General features: G+C 41.6%; 2 protein-coding genes across 4 annotated transcripts; both read right to left on the bottom strand.

Moving 5' to 3' along the window:
* Positions 1-247: 247 nt before the first annotated feature.
* On the bottom strand, positions 248-8,361 carry got1l1 (glutamic-oxaloacetic transaminase 1 like 1; the record flags this gene model as incomplete). Its single annotated transcript, XM_084180197.1, has 8 exons — positions 248-387; positions 5,726-5,868; positions 6,018-6,183; positions 6,341-6,491; positions 6,861-7,078; positions 7,221-7,344; positions 7,704-7,885; positions 8,181-8,361. 8 exons carry the CDS (start codon positions 8,359-8,361, stop codon positions 248-250), a joined length of 1,305 nt encoding a protein of 434 aa, XP_084036323.1.
* Positions 8,362-12,389: 4,028 nt separating this feature from the next.
* On the bottom strand, positions 12,390-23,423 carry LOC311144666 (beta-1 adrenergic receptor-like). 3 transcript variants are annotated; one of them, XM_084180733.1, is made up of 4 exons: positions 23,366-23,419; positions 21,531-23,261; positions 15,949-15,986; positions 12,390-13,801 (listed from the first exon to the last, which is right to left on the bottom strand). In XM_084180733.1, exons 2-4 carry the CDS (start codon positions 22,892-22,894, stop codon positions 13,728-13,730), a joined length of 1,476 nt encoding a protein of 491 aa, XP_084036859.1. In that variant the 5' UTR covers positions 22,895-23,261; positions 23,366-23,419; the 3' UTR covers positions 12,390-13,727. The 3 variants fall into 3 exon arrangements, with proteins under 3 accessions (XP_084036859.1, XP_084036861.1, XP_084036860.1); XM_084180735.1 differs by lacking the exon at positions 15,949-15,986 and having other exon boundaries at positions 21,531-23,423; XM_084180734.1 differs by lacking the exons at positions 12,390-13,801; positions 15,949-15,986 and adding an exon at positions 15,995-16,680 and having other exon boundaries at positions 21,531-23,423.
* Between the last annotated feature and the right edge of the window lie 1,058 nt (positions 23,424-24,481).

Genomic DNA, 24,481 nt, shown 5'->3' with positions numbered 1-24,481 from the left:
AATACCATTTGCCATAATTCATATTCCCTAATCCCTACCTCTAATTGAAAGCTTGGATGTTACACTCTACCTTTCTAAAGTCTATTGTTTATTTGTTTCAATAAATGTTAACTAACAGCCATTTTCCTTATGCATCCAGCCCTAATTCGTTTGGTACTGTATGTGACATCAAGATGCTTCCTTCACATGATTTAGTTCAGCTTAATAAGGATTTTAGAAAGGCTGTCAACAGGTATTGTAATGGACGTCAGAAGACAGAGGTCAATGCCAGGTGGATGGACTCAGCTACATAGTCTAGGTTACGGCTGTTGATAGCACTCACATTCAGACAGCCATTGGGATGCAGGTAGATATGTCTCCTCTTTTTCAGGAATTCCACTTGTTGGACTAAAGGAGACAGGTGAAGAGATCATAATCAAATATTAAGGAAAGGACATTCAACATGGAACATAGCACTTACGTAAATTACTGGTACCTAGGTGTACAATAAACAGGATAGAGGTCATGGACATATACAGTATACAGTAAATGCCATTTAGCAGAAGCTTTTACGAAGCACGGCTCAGCTTGGCTAAAAGGGGTAGAATTCAGTTCAAGAAAACTGTACAACATCATTGCTAATGATATAAAGAATATATTTGAGAATGAAGTGTGAGATTGTGAGATAAAATTACTGACACCAAAAGCTAGCTAGATAATGCTAGATAATGCAAAGAAACAAAAGCAACCTGTCTTGATGTTTTCAAACACTCTTACACTGAAAACTTAAGGTCTAGGAAGTTGCAATGCATAAATAGTCTACGTTGTTTGTGGAAACCATTTTTAAAATGCTGATATATGACTTGATTCAATCTGTATCCCTGAAGTTCAGTGCTATAGTTCCGCGTTCACAGACTACATTCACAGTAAACGCTGTATATGCCAGCTCAATGGAAATTACCTTTACATTTTAAGTGTGCTATAGAGCTGAACTTCAGCGACACGGATTGAATCAAGCCCATAGACGGGTACAGTGTCCTACCACTGTTTGAATTGTTTGAAAGATGACAAATCCTGAACTTAACTAAAGCCCTGTTTCCATTGGCACTTTAAAGTCAACCCAAGTTGGACTGGCCTTGGTGGGCTAGCTCAAATTGCGTTTCCACTGCCTCCAGAAATGAGAAATTATGTAATGTTGTTAGGTAGCCAATATGTGACTGCAACTGGCTTCGCTAATGTTGCTAGCTAGTTAGCAAGATGTTGAAGAATTTCATTCACCCTCACCATGCTGTAGCTAACATTATCCCATATTCCTGCCAGTGCCATCCAGACACAGAGCCATGTATTTAACTTGCTGACATTAGCTAGCAAGCTAACTAAACGGTTAGTGTCATCGCTAGCATAACAGGCTAGCAAGCTAGTTTAATTCCTACCTTGATTGCCATGGCATTGGCTATTAGCTAGCTAGCTAACCAAGCAAACCAGCTAGCTATCTAGCTTTCAATACGACCTGGCCAGCTAAAATGCTAGCTCACGTTAGCTGCTAGCTAGCTAGCTTGTTTCAACTCTGATTTGCTAGCTAACGTTAGGCACCTAGCATTTGAGGGCTGACTATTCTCATAAAAGTTTATTGTATAGTGCAAAAATGAATGAAGGATCCAACTATGGTGGTAATTCGTGTCATGTCTGAGTAGGGTTGCCAGGTCTAGTTAACATTTTCAGAACAACGACCACTCAAAACCCGCCAAAAAGGCCTGAAAACTAGCCCAGATAATTTTTTTCACAGCAAGAGAGGAGTTGCCATATTTAAACAACTAAACCTTTTCCATAACGTTATTGAGCCAATTAAGAAGGAATATCATAACCTGTAATGATGTTACAGCTAGTTATAGCCAGATTGCTCTGTTCTGTGAAGGGAGTAGTACAAAGCGTTGTACGAGATCTTCAGTTTCTTGGCAATCAGAACAAGAATAGACTGACGAGTTTCAGAAGAAAGTTCTTTGTTTCTGGCCATTTTGAGCCTGTAATCGAACCCACAATTGCTGATGCTCCAGCTGAAGGCCAGTTTTATTGCTTCTTTAATCAGCACAACAGTTTTCAGCTGTGCTAACATAATTGCAAAAGGTTTTTCTAATGATCAATTAGCCTTTTAAAATGATAAACTTGGATTAGCAAACACAACGTGCCATTGGAACACAGGACTGATGGATGCTGATAATGGGCCTCTGTCCGCCTATGTAGATATTCCATTAAAAATCAGCCATTTCGAGCTACAATAGCCATTTACAACATTAACAATATCTACACTGTATTTCTGATCAATTTGATGTTATTTTAATGGACCAAAAAATTGCTTTTCTTTCGAAAACAAGGGCATTTCTAAGTGACCCCAAACTTTTGAACGGTAGTGTATATATACTGAATATGCTTGTCAATAACAGCCAGTGTTTATTATTATTATTATTATTTTAACCTGTAGCCTAATCTGACTACTGTTACCGTCAATCTAATGCGTTCTAACAACTGATTGGCAATTGCGATAGAGCTTTGATAACTTCCAATTTAATTAATTAAACATGTGCATTAATAATTGCGTAATAACATATGGCTACAACAACAATGAACTGAAGTTATAGGCTATTTATTAAATTGGTTTGCCAGCTCCAGGTAGGCTACACAAGTGGCACATTGATTTGCAATGACTCCAGTGATATCGTCATTTCAACATATTTATTGTATCAAATGGTAGTCTACAATGTCATGTACATTAATAGGCTACTTGATATTTTTTATTTTGATTTATTTAACCTTTATTTAACCAGGTAGGCCAGTTGAGAACAAGTTCTCATTTACAACTGCGACCTGGCCAAGATAAAGCAAAGCAGTGCGCTAAAAACAACAACAACACAGAGTTACATATGGGATAAACAAAAACGTACAGTCAATAACACAATAGAAAAATAGAAAATCTATATACAGTGTGTGCAAATCTAGTAAGTTATGGAGGTAAGGCAATAAATTGGCCATAGTGCAAAATAATTACAATTTAGTATTAACACTGGAGTGATAGATGTGCAGAAGATGATGTGCAAATAGAGATACTGGGGTGCAAATGAGCAAAATAAATAACAATATGGGGATGAGGTAGTTGGGTGGGCTATTTACAGATGGGCTGTGTACAGGTGCAGTGATCGGTAAGCTGCTCTGACAACTGATGCTTAAAGTTACCTATTCTCAAACTTTAAATGGGTAAGAAGCCGGGGGTGGAATGCGAGCCAACAGAGGCAAATGTATCATTGTCCACATTTACTGTCAGTTTCATGGAGGACTTTTCCCCATAAAAAGAACCACGCGAGGGAGTTCCATAACTTCCATTTCAAATTTCCACTCCGGCAGCCCCCAAGAACCAAGAACTGAACATGCATAAAACACTTCGCTTGATACCGTTTTCTTTGGGCAAAATCAACATTAGAATGCAGTTTAAACCACCTCCTAGCAAATGTACAGTGAGGGAAAAAAGTATTTGATCCCCTGCTGATTTTGTACGTGTGCCCACTGACAAAGAAATGATCAGTCTATAATTTTAATGGTAGGTTTATTTGAACAGTGAGAGACAAAATAACAACAAAAAAATCCAGAAAAACGCATGTCAAAATTTTTTATAAATTGATTTGCATTTTAATGAGGGAAATAAGTATTTGACCCCTTCTCAATCAGAAAGATTTCTGGCTCCCAGGTGTCTTTTATACAGGTAACGAGCTGAGATTAGGAGCACACTCTTAAAGGGAGTGCTCCTAATCTCAGCTTGTTACCTGTATAAAAGACACCTGTCCACAGAAGCAATCAATCAATCAGATTCCAAACTCTCCACCATGGCCAAGACCAAAGAGCTCTCCAAGGACGTCAGGGACAAGATTGTAGACCTACACAAGGCTGGAATGGGCTACAAGACCATCGCCAAGCAGCTTGGTGAGAAGGTGACAACAGTTGGTGCGATTATTCGCAAATGGAAGAAACACAAAATAACTGTAAATCTCCCTCGGCCTGGGGCTCCATGCAAGATCTCACCTCGTGGAGTTGCAATGATCATGAGAACGGTGAGGAATCAGCCCAGAACTACACGGGAGGATCTTGTCAATGATCTCAAGGCAGCTGGGACTATAGTCACCAAGAAAACTATTGGTAACACACTACACCGTGAAGGACTGAAATCCTGCAGCACCCGCAAGGTCCCCCTGCTCAAGAAAGCACATATACATGCCCGTCTGAAGTTTGCCAATGAACATCTGAATGATTCAGAGGAGAACTGGGTGAAAGTGTTGTGGTCAGATGAGACCAAAATGGAGCTCTTTGGCATCAACTCAACTCGCCGTGTTTAGAGGAGGAGGAATGCTGCCTATGACCCCAAGAACACCATCCCCACCGTCAAACATGGAGGTGGAAACATTATGCTTTGGGGGTGTTTTTCTGCTAAGGGGACAGGACAACTTCACTGCATCAAAGGGACGATGGACGGGGCCATGTACCGTAAAATCTTGGGTGAGAACCTCCTTCCCTCAGCCAGGGCATTGAAAATGGGTCGTGGATGGGTATTCCAGCATGACAATGACCCAAAACACACGGCCAAGGCAACAAAGGAGTGGCTCAAGAAGAAGCACATTAAGGTCCTGGAGTGGCCTAGCAAGTCTCCAGACCCTTAATCCCATAGAAAATCTGTGGAGGGAGCTGAAGGTTTGAGTTGCCAAACGTCAGGCTTGAAACCTTAATGACTTGGAGAAGCTCTGCAAAGAGGAGTGGGACAAAATCCCTCCTGAGATGTGTGCAAACCTGGTGGCCAACTACAAGAAACGTCTGACCTCTGTGATTGCCAACAAGGGTTTTGCCACTAAGTAATAAGTCATGTTTTGCAGAGGGGTCAAATACTTATTTCCCACATAAAAATGCAAATCAATTTATAACATTTTTGACATGCGTTTTTCTGGATTTTTTTGTTGTTATTCTGTCTCTCACTGTTCAAATAAACCTACCATTAAAATTATAGACTGATCATGTCTTTGTCAGTGGGCAAACGTACAAAATCAGCAGGGGATCAAATACTTTTTTCCCTCACTGTATGTAGTGCGCTCTAGTGTGCCCAAAGACGTTTTCCATTGCTTTGTCCCCATTATTTCTTGATGTGCATCAGTTCTAGCTTATTAATGTTTTACGAAAAAGGGTTGGAAATAGGTGTCTCCATAATGACAATCTAAATAGCCTGTCACAACGTGCGCGTGCTGCTCCCTCTCCTCTCGCTCACTCAACACACACACACACACCACTCACTCAGCAACAGCAACAGCCTGCCTCACTGCCTGACAGTCAGCAACAGGTCACAGTGAAATCTATATATTTTTAAGAGAAATGACATGGCGGCCGCAGTGCAATTTAGGAATATCCCAAATACCCGCAACCCGCGACCAATACATTTTTACCCGCGACATCATTTTCAAAGTAGCCCAATTGCACAAAAAAACGCGAACATGGCAACACTGTGTGTCAGCATCCAGCAGTGATCAGCTTGGTGGTTGCATAGTAATGGCATCACCAGCCCCAATTCTAATCCAGCTGGTACCAGTTGTGAAACTGGGCTGCGCTGGCCCGGGTTTCCCTCGACCCAGCTCGAATCTGAGAATTCCATTCGAGCCAGGTCGAATTTGGCCCAAATTTTAAGTGCCAGTGGAAACGGGGCTTAAGATGGTTTGCTCACCATTCAGCCCAGTGCAACAGTACAGTCCACCTTGCTGGATCAGGTGATCCCAGCTGCCAGGACATCCAAGAAGCCTTAGCTTCTCTCTCAACCTCTCTCTGACCAGCATGCCCCTCTCCACCATACTCTTCAATCCTTCCTGCCTGGGACAAGGATTTACACAGAGGTCTATTTAACTTATCATGAAGCATTAGTCCCACGTACTGTAACGAGACTTTGTATTCTCGCATTTTATACTGGAGAAGCCTTGCAGACAATGCTATTGAAGCATAGACTATCCATAATAACTTACCACTCCACATGGTGGGCAGGGTTACTGAGCACCGTGGCAACCACACGAGCTCCTCCGACAGATGGCCGGGACCACAGAGCCCTGACCAGCTTCTCGGCCTGGGACTGAACAGCTAGCAGTGTGGAGCTCTGCTTTAGGACACATAAGAGGTGTCCAACCCGCTCGCCTGCAGTAAGGACAAAATAAGAAAATGTATTTCCTTCCAGAGATTTACTGTCAGTCTATGTATGTCCTGAGGATCTTACAATCGTCACATTCGATGAAAGCAAGAGACATCAGTTGTTAATACACTAAGAGGCAAGTGAACCCTTGAAGTGGCTCACCGTAAAGCCCAAAGCTGTGGGAGAAGGACTGGGCACACAGAAGCTCCATCCCCAGAGAGGCACACAGACGCACTGGCCAGGCGTCTTGTTCAAGGTCCCCATGGCATAGGCCCTGTGCAGGCAGCAGGAAGAAAGGGAAAAACCTACACCTCTGGGAGTATAGAAGAGAGAAAGATGCAGAGAGAAGAATAGAGAGAGAGAGCATGAGGATACTGAAGAGGACTACTATAAGAAGTGTTTATACTGTAGAAATGCTACTCCCTGGGATATACTGATGCCAGGACCTCCAAAGAAAGAAAACAACATTGATAACTGACTTTGCTGATAACTTCTTTATTGAGGAAAACATTTACTTACTACAACTGTAATATGTGGTTGTCTCACCTACCTATCTTAAGATGAATACATGAACTGTAAGTCACTCTGGATAAGAGCGTCTGCTAAATGACTAAAATGTCGAATGTATAACATCCATTACATTACTAAAGACTGTAAAAACAGTTGGGTTATGGAGCAGTACCACCATAAACTGTGTGAGGAGTCTCCAGTGCTTCTGGGAGAGGTCTGAACCAGTAGGGCAGTGAGCAGAAGCAGACAGAACAATGACACTCTGCTCTGGAGCCATCTCCAGATCCTCCATCATTTTCTGCACACACACACCCCTCTGCTCTGTATCCCAATACCGATACCGACGGACATCCTGGATCCCTGCTGCCTCAAAGATACCAGCCAAGGAGTCTGCAGAAAGGAACATGATCACTAGAGCTTCAGCACCAATATCATCAGCAATACCAATTCTATATTGCTCTACCCTTGGGATTGTGCTTTTTACTATGTGCATGCTTATTTTGTGATAATAGTTTGGTAAGCCGCTACTTACCATCACAGGGGGAGGAGAGATAGATTGGCCCACACCAGACACCGCTCACATTGTACCAGTGCTTCAAGAGCTCAGCCCCCAGACGAACAGCCCCAGTACAGCCCACAGTCTGCACACCCAACACCTACAGTATAATGAGCACAGGGGAGGGGGGTAAAATCAATACAGTCACAGTCATAATGTATTATCCGATGCCACTTACAAGCTGATGTTGATTGATTACATAAAAACTAGTGTGTGGATAAGGAAGGGGTGGCCAAAGTGTAATTACATAGGTTATGCTGCCGTTGAGCTTGTGAAAGGCCTATCTTTGTGTCCAGATGGCTGTTCTTTACTGATGGCTTGGTGCAGTGCTTGTTTAAAGACAGTTTAATAACCTTGAGTTACAAATCAGCAAGCCACCTACTGTATGAGAAAACTGTGAGGATCACACTTGAGGTCAAGTTGATCCATGGAACATTTACAGTAGGCATCCAACATTACCCTGTTCTCCACGATGGCATGGCAGTCCCTGCCCAAAACCAATTCTGTTGCTCTCCTGGTGAATTCTGGAAGGCCAAAGGATGATGGATACTCTGGACAGAGAGTGGGGTCTGTGCCGATCTGTTGCATTATTTTCCCAATGAGCGGGCGCACAGAGGTCTGACCTTCCTTGTTGAGATACTCTGAGGTCCCAAAAAATTGTTATGCAGTAAATATTTTAATGTTTAGGTTAGAATAAGCTGTACTATACTAGCCTAAAATAGTAACTTCACATGGAAGCTTAACTAAATAATTATAAAATATATATGATTTGATCAATAGTGATATTCTGCCATTTAGTCTAGTTGAAAATGATTCATTGGCAAACTCAGTCAGTGGTTCTTACTCAAAACACAAGTTCCAAACACTAGTGTCAGTGACAACAAACGCTAATGAGATGCATAGAAGTCAGCCACCTGAAAACACGAGCTAACTCACCTCTTCCCGCCAAGTACACTTTGCTGAGATGAGTGTCTTTCTTGAAGTCAGCCAATAGCTTGGTTTCAGGATTCGGTGCGGCAGTTGGAGTGTCGACGAATATGGAGAGATGAGTAATATCCCGGGCTTGAACATTTTCAGTGGAACCCGCTCCACCATCAGTATTACAGGTTTGCCTCATCTTTTTATTTTCATCATCCTGTTCTGTCAGCACTCTGCAAGCCCCCAAGCCTTTGTTTATGGTTGTTGCTTAGCTACACAACATGCAACGTAGATACTGTATCTTGGCAACGTCTGTGATGGATGGCTTCTTCCATTCTCTTATAAATGTAAACGGTTTCCACTAGTTACCACAGCCATAAAGTCAACATTGGATATCGTACAATTATTATTTTTTTTTTTATGTTGCTTGTTGGTCTTAATTTAAGGTGAGGGTTAGGCATAAGGTTAGCAGTATGGATAAGGTTAGGGTTAAGTTTAAAATCACATTTTAAGAAGATACATTTTTAGAAATAGGCTGGTTTTAGGACTTAGTGGTTGTGGTAACTAGTAACGATCCTTTCGCTCTCTATTTCAGGCAGTCATTAACCTCTGCGCCGAGTAGGCTTCGCATCCACACTGAGCTGCAATTTTCCTAGGTTAAAACAATTACGTAATCTTCAATTTTGCAATTTTCCAGGAAGCGTACAACCACAGGTACAATTGTGGCGTTTGCTTTCCTTTAATGAAAGTATGTCCTTTTCACTTTTTGGCAATATAATATCGTAAAAATGTAGGCCTATCGAAACAAAAATTAGCTTTTTTAAACATGGCGCCCTGCTCCTGTTACTCAAAACCAACTGTAGAAACCCACAGAAGAGACAATTGAAAAATATGAATTAGGTTAAACGGAACCAAAAAAATATGCCACCCATGTCAACAGGCTATACACTATTTTGAATGGTTTTAAATGCTGCTTTTAAAAGGAAAATTTTTACTCCATGTTCTAAGAACTCCGTGCTCCTGATTGAACATTTGAACCATTCAAACGAAATTGGCCCTTTGTAAAGTAAGGCATAATCAACCATTATACTCAAGGCCCTTTACCCAAAGCACTCGGAGTCAGACTGCGTTGATGATGCCGACACAGAAGTGTTCCTATTGAATCCCAGTATAGTAGCAAGTGTAGACATAGGTTGCTGATTGAAGGACCCTTTTATGATAATTTGCATGTTAGAGGGTCGAGACTTTTCAGAACTTTACAGATAGAAATGTAACATATAGAGCTACTGTCCCTTCTCACGTTTAATGCATTACATTTCGCATTGAACAAGTGTGAACTTGGTGCCCATCATTACAGAGCAAATAAAAGCTCACATTTGTGGTCACTTACAACATTTGAGGCAGATTGTTCAGACTCAGCTGTACACTAGGTGGCACTGCATGTTTAAGTAAATTGTGTTCTCTCCATTTGCAGTAGGTATACTTGATCCCCTGATTCTTGTTATAACCCTTCTTCACAGAATATAACACGTTGGTACCCTTTTGATCTTGGTGGCCAGTTTGAATGATGAAACTCATGTTTGTTCTCTCTTAACAATTGACCTAATTTAATCTTCTTTTGATGTCAATAGATTCACAAGATCCAATAGATTCATAAGAACCTCATTGATCATCTAGTATGCATGCATCACAGTTGTAGTTATGAGATGGCCTCTTGAATACTCCCCCTGACCTACTGTATGACTGCACTTCACTGTGTGAATACATTCTTGTTGGTTGCTGGTTCTAATCCCCGAGCCGACTAGGTGAAAAATCTGTCGATGTGCCCTTGAGCAAGGCACTTAACCCTAATTGCTCCTGTAAGTCGCTCTGGATAAGAGCGTCTGCTAAATGACTAAAATGTAAATGTAAATGTAATTGTTCTACATACTATTTAGAACACTTGCAACGCCAGGGTTGTGGGTTCGATTCCCACGGGCGGCCAGTATGAAAAATGTATGCACTCACTAACTGTAAGTCGCTCTGGATAAGAGCGTCTGCTAAATGACTAAAATGTCAATGTAAGTGGAAAGGTAATTACCAGTTGTGAAGTCATAAATACCAGGCTAATGGCCAACCATCTGTGTCAACCATAAATTAAAAGTGCAGAGTTAAAGATACATATAAAATAAAAATAGAAATAGTGACACAAGGAATAAATACACAGATAACAATAAGGAGTAAAAATAGCATGGCTACAGTATGTACAGTAGGTAGGGGTAAAGTGACTAGGCAACAGGATAGATAATACACAGTAGCAGCAGCATACGTGGTGTGAGAGTGTTTGTGTGTGTGTATGAATATGTGTGTGGCGTCAGTATGCATGTGTGTGCATGTTATGTGTGTATGGGCGTATGTAGTGTATGTGTGTGGTGGGGTGTCAGTGTGAGTTTGTGTGGGTAGAGTCCAGTGTGTGTGCATAGAGTCAGTGCAAGAGAGTTGTTGCAAAAAAGGGTTAATGCAGGTAGTCTGGGTAGCCATTTGATTAGCTAATTAGCAATCTTGTTTAGCAGTCTAATGACTTGGGAGTAGAAGCTGTTCAGGGCCCTGTTGGTTCCGGACTTGGTACACTGGTACCGCTTGACGTATGATAGCAGATTGAATGGTCTTTGGCTTGGGTGACGTCAGAGGTCAGCATGTGGGAGAAGTCCCCACTCAGGCATGATAGACAAGTTTCCCACTAGTAATTACGAGTTGGAGGGGCGTTCAAGTGGATTCTTCCCAGTCGTTTGTGGTAAATACCTTCCCATTTGGTTAAAAACACAGCATAAGCAACAAATATCAGCATACTAGGTGTAACCGGTTTGAAATGGCTGGCTAGTTAGCAGTGCGCGCTAAGACCTTGAATTAGTTGTTTACCTTGCTCTGCAAGCAATAGGTACCGAAGCTTCGAGGTTGACTGTTGTCGATGTGTGCAGAGGGTCCCTGGTTCAAGCCCAAGTTGGGGCGAGGAGGGGGACCAAAGCAAGACAGTTATATAGGCTTATCCTACTTAGAATGCGTCATCTAATGTGCAATTACGTTGATTCCCGCCATTCGTTCAGTTTGGTACAGCGTTTTGTCAAACACAAGTCGGTCTTGAAAGACGATTCTCATCCTCAATAGTGTGCAGCGAATTCTACTAAATGAAAAGCCGAAAAGAGTTTGACATCCTGACATTTAAAGCATACTACATTTGTGAAATTTCACATACTATATAACAATATTTTTTGCATACCCAAAATGCCTACTATTTAGGACGCAAGTGGGCTATTTAGACCCAACCATTGACTATCTGTGTAGGATGATTGATTTAATCTGTGGTTATGTGACCATAGCATCATCATTGTCCTCATACCAAACTGTATTTTGCTTGTGCTTGTTCATTGAGATCATGTTGGCCCTACACGTAGCCCCCCCATATTACAACCTATGTGTTGTGATAATTGCATTGTTTGCTCTATAACCAATAAGAAGAAAAACTGGCCTTCAATGCTATGGGCGGCAACAATGTCATACTCGTTTGGACCAAACAGCAGCAGATAGATGGCCTACACGTAGAGAGACAGAGGGGCGCTGTTTCACTCGCTCGCTATCCTGTGAGATACATTCAGCCTCTTGATAATTGAAGGAAAATTATGAAACAGAGACGAAAAATTAATTTTTGTATTTATTTATTTTAATTTTATTGGTACATTTTTTATGGATTCCTGGCCTCCCTTGGCATCCATGAATACACGCCACTGGTTATATAGCAGTGAGGGGTTGTTTCTCCTTGTAGATGACTAGTACAGTAGGTTGGTGTGTGATTAATGAAGGCTTTATCGGCCTGCCACTTTTAAAAAACCCAACTGTAAAAGGAATTATCTGATAGGAATCGAGTTGAACGCCAATCCGGATAATTGTTTCCATCCCAAGGAGTTGAGGAGATAAGGATGTTTTTGTAGCATGAGTGTTTTCAACCCCACACAGTTACTGTGAGCGTTATGCGGTCCAGGGCTTATTCCCCTAGAGTGAGAGACAGACTACATCCAAATGTATTTCTCTACAGCCAAAATTCTCTCTCACCCTCTCACTCTCCCTCCACTCTCACTCTCACTCTTACTGTCTGTCTATCTGTCTGTCTGTCTGTCTGTCTGTCTGTCTGTCTGTCTGCCTCTCTTTTTTCTGTCTCTAACTATGTCTGTCTCTCTCACTCACTCACTCGCTGACTCACTCTCTTTCTTTCTCTGTCTCTGTCTCTCTCTCTCTGTGCCCACTCTTTCACACATTCATAAAAGTGAGAAGGATCATGGAAACCTTGTCATTTATTTCAGTTGTACAGTCATATGTTTAGTGAAAGGTTTGCAGAGGTACCAATTGTCATAATTTATAATGACTTAGTTCATACCAATATTTAATGAATGTTCTTTTTGGGAATAACATCACACTCATTCACTGCTTCACTGCTGTATAAAAATAAACAATAAACACATTTTTGTACAGGTATGACATTCTATAGCATCAACAATGACACACAATAAATAAGTTATGAGCAAATACGCTGCACAAGATGCAAGGAAGTGTTAGTAAATCTTATGGGTCAATGCAATATCTGCAATTAGTGACTCATGGCAGAGATGCAGATTGTTCTGCTGTGTGTACGAAGCACCATGAGGACGTCATTTGGCTGTGGGTCAGTACACCTGATAGTTGTGCTGGTAAATTTAGTGTGGCTGATGCTCCAAATCGTCTTAGGTGTTCATGGATTGATTGGCAGTCATTGCCTTACATTCATAATTGACAGTTTAGTGCAAACGATATCTTTAGTTACATATCACTATTTCTAAAATAATATGTTAATGGCCTTGATCAGAACACTTATATTTCAGTTGCAGTTTTTAACTAGGTTGATTTGGCAGTGAAGAGGTTGACGACATGAAAACTGAATAGAAAACCTGTTGCTACACTATGGACATTACTGGACAGTAAAGACATATGGCATGATATTCCTGTATTAAGTTGACAAGTTTTGCATTTACAGATAAAGTGGGGATATAATAAATAAATACATAATTTAGCATTAGATAATGTACAAAATGTATTCTGATTGCCCACTTTTGACCATATATAACACACAGTGTATTACTGTTTCACATCCTAAGAGCTACTGAAATCCTTTCTGGTTGTCAAGGAAGAGTCTATCCTATTGTACACAGTATGCTGTGAGCGTGTTGGTGGTAGCGGATGACAAGTCAGTTCATGATGATGATTTATTGAATGCTGTGTTGCAGTGAACAGTGAGCTATCCTCACAGTCCCAGGCCTACCAACATGTGGCAGGGTGGTGTGTTAACACAGTTAGTCTTCAGGTCTTGTGATCAGGACCTTTAAACTGGTGCTGCTCCCAAAGTCCAGACCAGCCAACCCAAACTACCCAGTCCAGTTCTCCTTCTCAGGGTTTTGACAGCAGCCAATCTTCCTTGCCCATATTCACCAGGACCAGCACGTCTGCCATCTCCTTTGGTTTTCCTTTGTGCAGTCTCATCTCAGCCATTCCAATCTCTGCTCAGTCAGTTGTGAAAGTCACTGTTGCAGTCAATTTATTGAGATTCAATTCCAAATATTTCACCTGTCCAATTCCTGTAATGTGAAACTGAGTTAACATGGAGAAATTCGTTTTTGAGCTTACTGTATTGAGTCATATTCCTGTCATACTTCATATTCTCTGACACTGTCATATTCCAGACTTTGTTAAAGCCTATGAGTATTAAGAATGTCATTTTGGTTTGCAAGATAATTACCTTTGAGGAATGTTGATGCCCTATTAGCCAAAATATACTAAGCACATTTTACTGTAATGGTTATAATAAAGAGAAATTCAGAGCCAGCAGAAAGTGGTTATTGTAAGCAATGGTGAAATATCGACTCTACCTCCAAAAACACATTACAAAATAAATTGAATTTCAAAGATTCGTGTGAATATGACTGATCTATACTTATCCCCTAAAATAATAAAATGTGTTTTGTTTTCCCAGCCTTGGAGAAGATGAAGAGATCTTTGCATTGAGACTGTATATTCAAGACATCACTTCTTTGGAAAATATTATTTTTACAAAATGATGGAATGGAATTCAAAGCATTGAGATCCAACCCTAAAATTGATCCAACCATCTTATTTGATCGTGTCACTTGTCATTTACATTTACTTTGCCAGATCAGACTTGTTGTTCATCCCATCCTCCCATTCAATCCCAAGCACATGTTCCTTTACTGTTAAAGCATCCAGACATGAAGGCCAACTAACTGTCTCATCAGGAGATTATGTGTTTGTTTGACTTGGCAAATGCCCTTTGTGAGAGGTTACTCTGACATGGTGGGAGGAGGTTGAAATGTGTAGCCTACATAAATGTATTGAACATTGTGGGATTTGCGTTCACTTCATACTGGGAAAAAATAGCAGTTCGTTTTACTGCTTATTTGATTTTGAGCTTTTGAACATATCTCTCCTGATTGATTAATGCCCATCCTATCCCCATCAATCACTTCATGGTAGTGTGTACTCTAGGTTTCTCTTTCCCCCAAACATACCCAACCAATCCTTTTTTCAAAATGCCAGAGATTCTGATCCTATCAATCTTACAGTACATGTCTACACAGGAAAATATAAACAATGCCCACCATTGCTTTGCTGGAGAAATCTACAGAAAAATGAAAACAATTTATGAAATACGACTCAAGTACCCTTAGCCCTTATAAAGCAAGTACTGTACTTTCACTTGGTCCTCTGAGGGAAATAATTGCCTGTGTAGTTGAAAGCCTAGTTCAAATTTGGCTTTCGCTTCATCCCAAAGTTTCAGGCAGAGACATCCATCATTTGAGTTAAGTGTATTTTCTTTTACAGTACCCGTCAACAGGCGAAGGTGGTCAGCAATTGAGGTCTTGCCCCTGGCAGGTTTGGGGCAAAGGGTTTATTTTGTAATCCTGTCCACTACAGTGGAAGTGCCAAATATGTTGATTTCTATGATTGATGGTGCTAAAATATTTCAATCAAGTTGTTTGCAGTTTCTTAAGAACCACCTGGAGCACATGGTTCCTCACCATTAAGAACCTTCCAACACGTAGATTTTTCTCTCCAGGCCTCCGGGCATTACTATCAACAGTACAGTAAGTTGGAAAGAAACAATCAATGAGATTAAGTTGATTTAAGTTACCTGCCAATTTTTTAAGCTTTATTCAGCTGTAGACAGTGCAGTAAAACGTTGACTTCAACCTCCTCCCACCATTTTCAGACGCATCCCATACTAAACTACTTACTCAACTCCCAAACCACACCATTTAGGCCTACTCTATGATGCTGTAGGATTTAATCAGATACTCAGCTCTCATTGACAATGAGTGTCGAAGAGTGTCATTATAATGCCTCTCTGATCCTGTTCCTCATTTCATGCTCTCTGAGGTAATATCTCTTCCTAATCCAACAAAATACTTATTTAGCATGTGGTGCTCAGTTGGTGGCAGTGCTCACATATTTAAAAGGACTGTCATGGTCAAGTGTACATGAAAAGAGCTCTACTGCAATGGCCTCTCTTAGACCGGCATCAAAACATTTAGTGATTTTAAAAAATGCACAGTACCATAGCTTTACCTCAAATGATTAAACTCTAAATGGGTAGCTTTGAAATAATGTATATAAGCTTCCATACATGTCTGCCAGTTCAGGTAAATTCCTGGGTATGTCACTGCTGCTGGTATTCATGTTGCAGATGTTAATTGTATAGAATCCTTACCATTTTTTATATATACAATTCTTGTCACCTGCTGTAATCTGAAAAAGTGACCATTGTGTTAAAGATTGTACAATGTGATTTATTTGTGCCAGAATGAAAAGGCTTGTATTCATCTGTCAACAGATACATTTCTGTTTCATTAGTTTTACCAATATAACTTAATTGCTGAGCATATTTTCTGTGGCCATCCTGCATGCCTATAACTGAAAAGTATGTACAGTGTATTTCATTGATACCATTATGAGAAATAGATGCATAGATGAACTGTAATGACTAGCCTTTCTAAATATTGACTGGACCTTTTACCGTTGATACCGGTGATAATACTGTTTAACTGACAAATGCTGTTTTACTGACAAATTATGCACAACAGAGTACAATGTTTCTGTTTATTCATATTAAGACAGCGTTGCGTTCCACTCTCCAGGAGAAGGGATTTCGATTTTACACATAGCTGAGTGGCATTACAAACTCAGCATGTAGCTCGATATTTAGGACTCAAGCCAGGACATCACCAATGTCTGTTGAAAATAGTGCTGGTGTCATATAATGTGTGTATAAATGTTTACTCAGTTATTTGGAGTAATAAGCCAATTGTGGCAAGTGCTCTGAGTCACTCAGTATATTAGGCTGGGCCACAGATGGACATATTTCCACTGCCTCTCCTCTTGGTGGATACTCTCCAAAAGCTATTTCTTGCCTGATGTAGTTGCCATGCCAAACAACTGGAAGCTGAAACAACAACACAAGTTCAGAGGGTGAAAATACAGTGTAATGTGTCTTTCTCTAATCTGTGAAATTCAATTTGCTCTGAACATATCCATTAGAGAGTTGTGTCTGAGTTCAAACTGCCACAACATGTTGGCCTTCATTGCTTGTTGTGACGCCTCGTGAGTGTTATTGCACTAAATCCATTACTGATCTGAATATAGGTGCCGCACAGCAACTTCTTAACCCAGGATTTCTGTGGATTTAATGTGATATCCATGTGATGGGAATTCTAGGAATCTTTCATTTGCTGTATTTTGGGAGGTGAATTTCATAACAATGTCTGACACACTACATGTTTCTGTTGAGGGACATTGTGTTTGGATAAATATGTTTTGAGGCATTTGGCCGTGGACCACTCCAAGGGGTGAGATCATGCCTCAGTCTCAGTTGCTTGGGAGCATACAGAAAGAGAGTTTAGTCCATCAGCCATCAGATGAGTATTACTGTTCCAGGCATGGCCCACGAAGCTATTCCATGAAAAGCTGCATGACTCTGTCAGTTGGTCATTTAGGCCACAACCTTTTAGTGCCAGGGAAAACACAAAAGTTAGTGCCACTGAGCTAATGATTACAAAGACATTGTAAAACAAACCTATCTTCTATCATGCTTTTATAGAGGCTTGGCCATTATTGATGCTTAATTAATATGATGATCACATGTTATTTTTTGTGATAACGGCTTCTCTCTATTATACAGTAATTTTGTCCCATGGCTGAATTGTCCTGTTCTATCTCAGTCTGGCTGAATTGTTATCAAAACAGGCATGCACTCTTTGCTGAATGGCTCAATTGAAGATAATGAAATAGTGCTCCAGAAATTGAACCTGCAATCTTGATTGTGTTGGCCTTGTATAATCAAACAGTATTAGGGCACATTTAAAATTAGAAATATCTTTAGTTTAATTTCTATTAATTTCAGGCCTAAACCTTTTCTCACATCTAAATCAAAGCAAATCCTGGCATTTTGCTTCGAAGAATGGAAAACTCTGTTGCTTTTTAATCTTTATGTTAGGTGAAGTGTTGACTGAAAATCTATCTATCTAGATTTTTCTCTGAAAAAAATACCCCACTGCCATTCTTAAAGATAATATTGGCACAGAACAAGTTGTGTTCTTCTATTAGTGTTTTCCCTCGCATTACAGTCTTATCACCTTTCCCCTGACCCATACCCGAGCAGACCACTGCAGAGCAGACCACTGCTTATGAAAGAGAATGAGTGTGTGATAACTATTACAAGATGCTGTAGTGCTGCCGCATCAAAAGGACTAATGCAGTAAGCAGCTGTTCCTCTTTAGACTGAATTACTGTTTGATATGAGAAATTCTGAGGACATTAACTAATTTGATTACTTTGCTGCTATGTATGCTAGTAAAAAAGACTGTACTGTACAGAATGAACAAATTACACAGGGTTTAATTAAAGATGTCACATTCCATGTATTTCTTAATGAACGATAGCTTTGATATTTATGATATGTATGTGATATGTATAATTTATCAAATACACTACATGACCAAAAGTATGTGGACACCTGCTCGTCGAACATCTCATTCCAAAATCATGGGCATTAATATGGAGTTGGTCCCCCCTAAGCTGCTATAACAGCCACCACTCTTCTGGGAAGGCTTTCCACTAGATGTTGGAACATTGCTGCGGGGACTTGCTTCCATTCAGCCACAAGAGCATTAGTGAGGTTGGGCACTGATGTTTGACGATTAGGCCTGGCTTGCAGTCGGCGTTCCATTTCATCCCAAAGATGTTCGATGGGGTTGAGGTCAGGGCTCTGTGCAGGCCAGTCAAGTTGTTCCACACCGATCTCGACAAACCATTTCTGTATGGACCTCGTTTTGTGCTGAAACAGGAAAGGGCCTTCCCCAAACTGTTGCCACAAAGTTGGAAGCACAGAATCGTCTAGAATGTAATTGTATGCTGTAGCATTAAGATTTCCCTTTACTGGAACTAAGGGGTGTAGCCTGAACCATGAAAAGCAGCCCCAGACCATTATTCCTCCTGCACCAAACTTTACAGATGGCACTATGCATTCGGGCAGGTAGCGTTATCCTGGTATCCGCCAAACCTAGATTCTTCCGTCGGACTGCCAGATGGTGAAGCATGATTCATCACTCCAGAGAACGCGTTTCCACTGCTCCAGAGTCCAATGGTGGTGAGCTTTACACCACTCCAGCCGACGCTTGGCATTGCGCATGGTGATCTTAGGCTTGTGTGCGGCTGCTCGGCCATTGAAACCTATTTCATGAATCTCCCGACTAACAATTGTGCTGACGTTGCTTCCAGAGGTAGTTTGGAACTCAGTAGGGAGTGTTGCAACTGAGGACAGACAATTTTTACGCTCTACGCGCTTCAGCCATCAGCGGTCCCGTTCTGTGAGCTTGTGTGGCCTACCACTTCATGGCTGAGCTGTTGTTGCTTCTAGACTTTTCGATTTCACAATAACAGCACTTACAGTTGAACAGGGCAGCTCTAGCAGGGCAGAAATTTGACGAACTGACTTGTTGGAAAGGTGACATCCTATGACGGTGCCACGTTGAAAGTCACTGAGCTCTTCAGTAAGGCCATTCTACTGCCAATGTTTGTCTGTGTAGATTGCTGGCTGTGTGCTCGATTTTATACACCTGTCAACAACGGGTGTGGCTGAAATAGGCGATTCCACTAATTTGAAGGGGTGTCCACATACTTTGCCCCATTGATTGCATCTGTTAAAGAGCTCAGAGATTGCAACATTTAGGAACAAATGTGACAATTCAAATTAACTGTTTATATAAATAAATATATATATATTACTGTCACTGGCCTATTCATATTACTAGACAATTGTCAGCTATAGAGCTTTTCAAGTAATCTTTAGATCCAGTATTTGCATGTGTGAGAAGAATGTGCACTCATAATGAGTCCTAACTGCCCCTGAACCCCACTGAACAAGATCAAAATAGATAACACAGCCCACTACCCTTCAACCGTAAACTGATGCAGTGAGAAGTCAGAAGTGAGTGAAGGCACTTGTTATGGATGAACTTGTTAGAGGGAATTGGTAGTCATTAAAAAGGTAACCTGATCCCTGCATCTGTATAGTATAAGTGAATCTCTGCTAATTGGATTGGTTTGGTAAGACACATGTTTAGCAGTCCAACTGTAACCAAACCATGCTCTGGTGTGTGCTCCCAATGACTATTTGTCTTGTAAACAGCCTCTCCCGGTGAGCGGAAGTCTTGTGGCTCAGTGATAAAGGTTTATCAGCTGCGGGGGGTGTTGGACAGGCTGCAGAGGGGCCCTAGCAGAGGCATAAACACCACTCAACTCACTCTATTGGGAAGCTCCTCTATAACGGCTAAACGTTCATCAGCTCATGTTGCTCTACATCAGACATTCACACTTTTGGAGACTTTTAATTGGGTTTAGTTTTGACTTACAGTACTTTACTATTATGCATATTTTTATTATACCATCCTTTTTGTCATAAGAAAAAGCTATATTAATTTAAAGATGTATGTTTTCTTACCATTTTCTTAACCTTTAGGTTCTAAATGGATAATCAATTGGTATTGAAGGTTCGAAGATACAGCAAGAGGTTGTGTTTAAGGGTATAGTAGGGTAAACAGTTACAGAAGCACTAAATTACTGATCGGGATTTGAAATGATTTGTTTTTTAGAGAACCCTTAGAAATCTGTTAGTAATTTGTATAATGTGCCACATTCAAAGATAGATTACAGGTAACATAATACGGTAGCAGCAACTATAAGTTCATCTACAGTCTTGAAATGAATTTCTTTGATATGGATCTACACAATGAACATTTGCATATTACATTTCACATTACGTTATAATGTTGTAATATTCCTACATCAGCTAATCTTTCAGTATGTAAGCATTGAGTGCATTCATTGTTAGGCCTACATTGTTCCAGCACCTAAATGGCATATTATATTATATTATTATGTATATATATTGAACATATTGAATTTGCATGCCCAGTGAGCTCTACGAAACCTGTAAGTGAAGTATTCAAAGAGATTGTTTGATTTACCAAAGGTATCCCCTCTCCCAAAGGAATACCGCTAAAACTACAGATACGATCCTAAACATGCCCTCTGGATTGCAGGAGTACACTCACTCCCTTCCTGATGTCTTAGCATTGTTTCATTATTATTTTCCATTCAGAGATGTATTGAATGGTTGACACATGACACACACACACACACACACATAAATTGCTTAATCAACCTATGGTAATGTATTGCAACATTATGAAGGGAAAAGATCAGATATCAGTAGGCCTACATTTGGAAAGAGAATTAGGAGTAAACATTTATAGCATCTACGGAATGTCTATTCTGGTACTTCTGTTGATTTCATTCTGTTGCCCATCCTATTTGGTCTGTCCTTATTTTACAAGCAAAACTTTTTTAAGTTCAGTGCTTGCTTTGGTTTACAGTATGCTTGCATCTTTTGTCATAAAACTGTCATCTTTCAATTTCTCTGTAATACTATGTCAGTTCACTTTTTTAATTCACTTTGATACTGGAGGGTTGAGAATTAGATTAGTTGCCTTGCATGACAACAAAAAGCTTGTATAGACATGGACCATGGCATCTTCTCAAGATAATCTATCACTACCAAATCGAATGGTGTAAATGCTAATAAGTGCAAATGTGAGTTATCTGTGCAATTTAAACATAATTATCCAACACTGCCAAAAAAAAAAGTTTTTTTTAGAATGCGTTGTTTAAAGTATTTATCGTGGAATGAGAAAATGTAGTGTGCAAGATTTTAGATGATAACTATAGGAAACTTACAATTCATTTTCTGGTTTGGAGAATTCACTGAACTGTGTGTTTCCGTTGGAGTGTGGGGGTCCTGGGGAAGGCTCCTCACTCTTGTCGCTGCTCTGACTGCTGGCCAGGCTCTCGTCCCCCTCAGGCATGGCAGCAGCAGGGGGCTTCTGGAAAGAGCCGGCCGCCCCTGCCTCAAGCGAACCCAGGAAGCAGGGGCATCGTGTCCGCATCTCCTTGTAGAAGGTGTTTAATCGTGGGGTGGAAAACCAGGGGCAGCCCAGCAGGTTCTTGAAAGCAGTGCGGAACTCAGGGCTCCTGCAGTAGATGATGGGGTTGAGGCCAGAGTTGATGTAGCCCAGCCAGTTGAGCAGGCGGAAGATCTCTCCTGGGGGCACATTCCTGTCAAACACGTTAATGATGTTAGCCACAAAGAAAGGCAGCCAGCAGAGGGTGAAGGTGCCCATGATAATGCCCAAGGTCTTGAGGGCCTTGTGCTCCTTGACAACCGTTAGCCGTGAGGGCCTTCGCCTTGAGCTCCTCTTGCGAGCTGAGCTGGTGCAGCTGCTGCTGCCGCCATAGCCCAAGGGCAAAATGTTGCAACTGTGGTGGCTCAGCTGTGTCGGCGGCGGCGCTGGGCACTCACTCTGGAAGCGGAGCCGGGTCTTGTCTATGAGCTGTACCTGTCGTGTGGCTATGAGGAAGACTTTGGCATAGACAAATATCATTATGAGCAAAGGGATGTAGAATGACACTACAGAAGATATAATGGCAAAAGTTCTGTTGGTCACAAAGTCACAGCAGGCAGGGTCCTGATAGCATACCAATGCCTCCAGGTCATCTTCTGCCCGCCAAAGCTGGTTCATGATGGGCACAAAAGAGATCAGAGCAGACACAATCCACACCACACACACTATTAGTCGGGCGCGCCACTTATTGAGCAGAACCTTGTGCCTGAGGGGCCTTGTAATGGCAATATAGCGGTCCACTGCAATCACGCAAAGAGTCTCGATGCTGGCGGTGACACAGAGCACATCTACGGAGGTCCAGAGCTCGCAGGAGGTGTCACTCAGCTGCCAGTTCCCCGTCACCACGATGGTGGCCCCCAGAGGGACCACCAGGACCCCCATGATGAGGTCAGCACAGGCCAGGGACATGATGAAGATGTTAGTCATAGTCTGTAACTGGGATGTGCGTGCTATAGCTATGATGACCAGCAGGTTGCCCACCACGATGATCATGATGATTATCACCGTCAATAGTAAACTCCAGGGTCCCGCTGCAGGATGGTAGGGTCCTGTATTGTTGAGAAAGGGGGTCACAGTGCTGTTGACCGTGTAGAACACTATGCTACTCAAGTTAAAATCCATCTTCATAAGCAAAGACATACACAAAGGTTAAATCGATTTTTCATGTATTAAGAGTAAAAAACGTCATTTCGTAATAGCATTTTTAAAGTCAAATGAATAACAATTTGGTCTCTCTATGTCACACCCTCTCGTTTTTGTTCATTCCAAGCAAACGTAAATCTCCCGCTGACATGTTTCACAGCTTTCATGTATCACTGGTAAGTGTCCAGATCCTCCAAACACCATGAGTGGTTCATGTATGTCTGTCTCCTATGTCTCCAAAGACCAAAAAAGGCTGGTGAGAAGTTCCTCTGATGTCGGTGACAGCATGTTGTCTTGTCATTGCAATGCATCCAAAAAACTTAACAATCCTTTTTTGCTTATTTTGTCTTGGTTTTATAGATCCCTGGAGAGGATAGTGAAAAAAACGACAAATTCAAGAAGTTAAGAAAAACTTTTTTTAAAGGAGGCAAACCCATATTCCTCTGAAATAAGTCCAATCATACATACTGTAATGTTTGTCTGGAGCGCTTTTCGCTGTGTGTTATATGAGAGCGATGCAACACTGTCAGAGAGCTAGCAGCTGTGACGCTGCTGCAAGAACCACAAGAGTGCACCAAGTGGCTGCCCTCCCTCTTTGGCTGTATATCCCTCCCTATCTCTCTCTCTACCCTGCTCTCTCTCTCTCTCTACCCTGCTCTCTCTCTCTCTCTCTCTCTCTCTACCCTGCTCTCTCTCTCTCTCTCTCTCTCTCTCTCTCTCTCTCTCTCTCTCTCTCTCTCTCTCTCTCTCTCTCTCTCTCTCTCTCTCTCTCTCTCTCTCTCTCTGTCTCTCTCTCTCTCTCTCTCTCTCTCTCTCTCTCTCTCTCTCTCTCTCTCTCTACCTCTCTACCATGCTCTCTCTCTCTCTCTCTCTCTACCCTACCCTGCCCTCTCTCTCTCTCTCTCTCTGTCTCTCTCTCTCTCTCTCTACCTCTCTACCATGTCTCTCTCTCTCTCTCTCTCTCTCTCTCTCTCTCTCTCTCTCTCTCTCTCTCTCTCTCTCTCTCTCTCTCTCTCTCTCTCTCTCTCTCTCTCTCTCTCTCTCTCTCTCTCTCTCTCTCTCTCTCTCTCTCTCTCTCTCTCTCTCTCTCTCTCTCTCTCTCTCTCTCTCAGGCCTGTACCTCAGAGTGCAGGTCACCCTCACACCCTTGCTGTGGGAGGGGAGGAGCTGTGAAGTGTGCCAGCCTGTATGTACTGAGACACTGCTAGTCGGGGGGTTGGGGGCACTCTGCTCAGCACCCTGCTCACTACCACACACACTCAGTAGAATTCGAATTAAACCAGTCACGGGGCCACTCATGCGAGACAAAACCCTCAACACTCAAAGATACTCCTACCACCCCCACCCCCACCCCCATTTTATTTCTGCGCCTTCTGGTGTTACCTTTTAGCCTTGCCGGAGGTTACATGAGTTTACTGTAGGTTAATCCATGTAGGCCGTCATTGTAAATAAGATTTGTTCTTAACTGACTTGCCTAGTTAAATAAAGGTAAAATAAAAAATAAATACAACTTTGTTGCATCCATGATAATGCCCACGACTTGACAGACTTGTTCACTGCTGGCCCCATAGTGGCCCCATAGAG

Source organism: Coregonus lavaretus (assembly GCF_964263955.1).
Source record: "Coregonus lavaretus genome assembly, chromosome: 17".
Lineage (NCBI taxonomy): Eukaryota > Metazoa > Chordata > Actinopteri > Salmoniformes > Salmonidae > Coregonus > Coregonus lavaretus.
The sequence above is the reverse complement of the archived record's forward strand: the minus strand, read 5'-3'. Positions and strand labels throughout refer to the sequence as shown.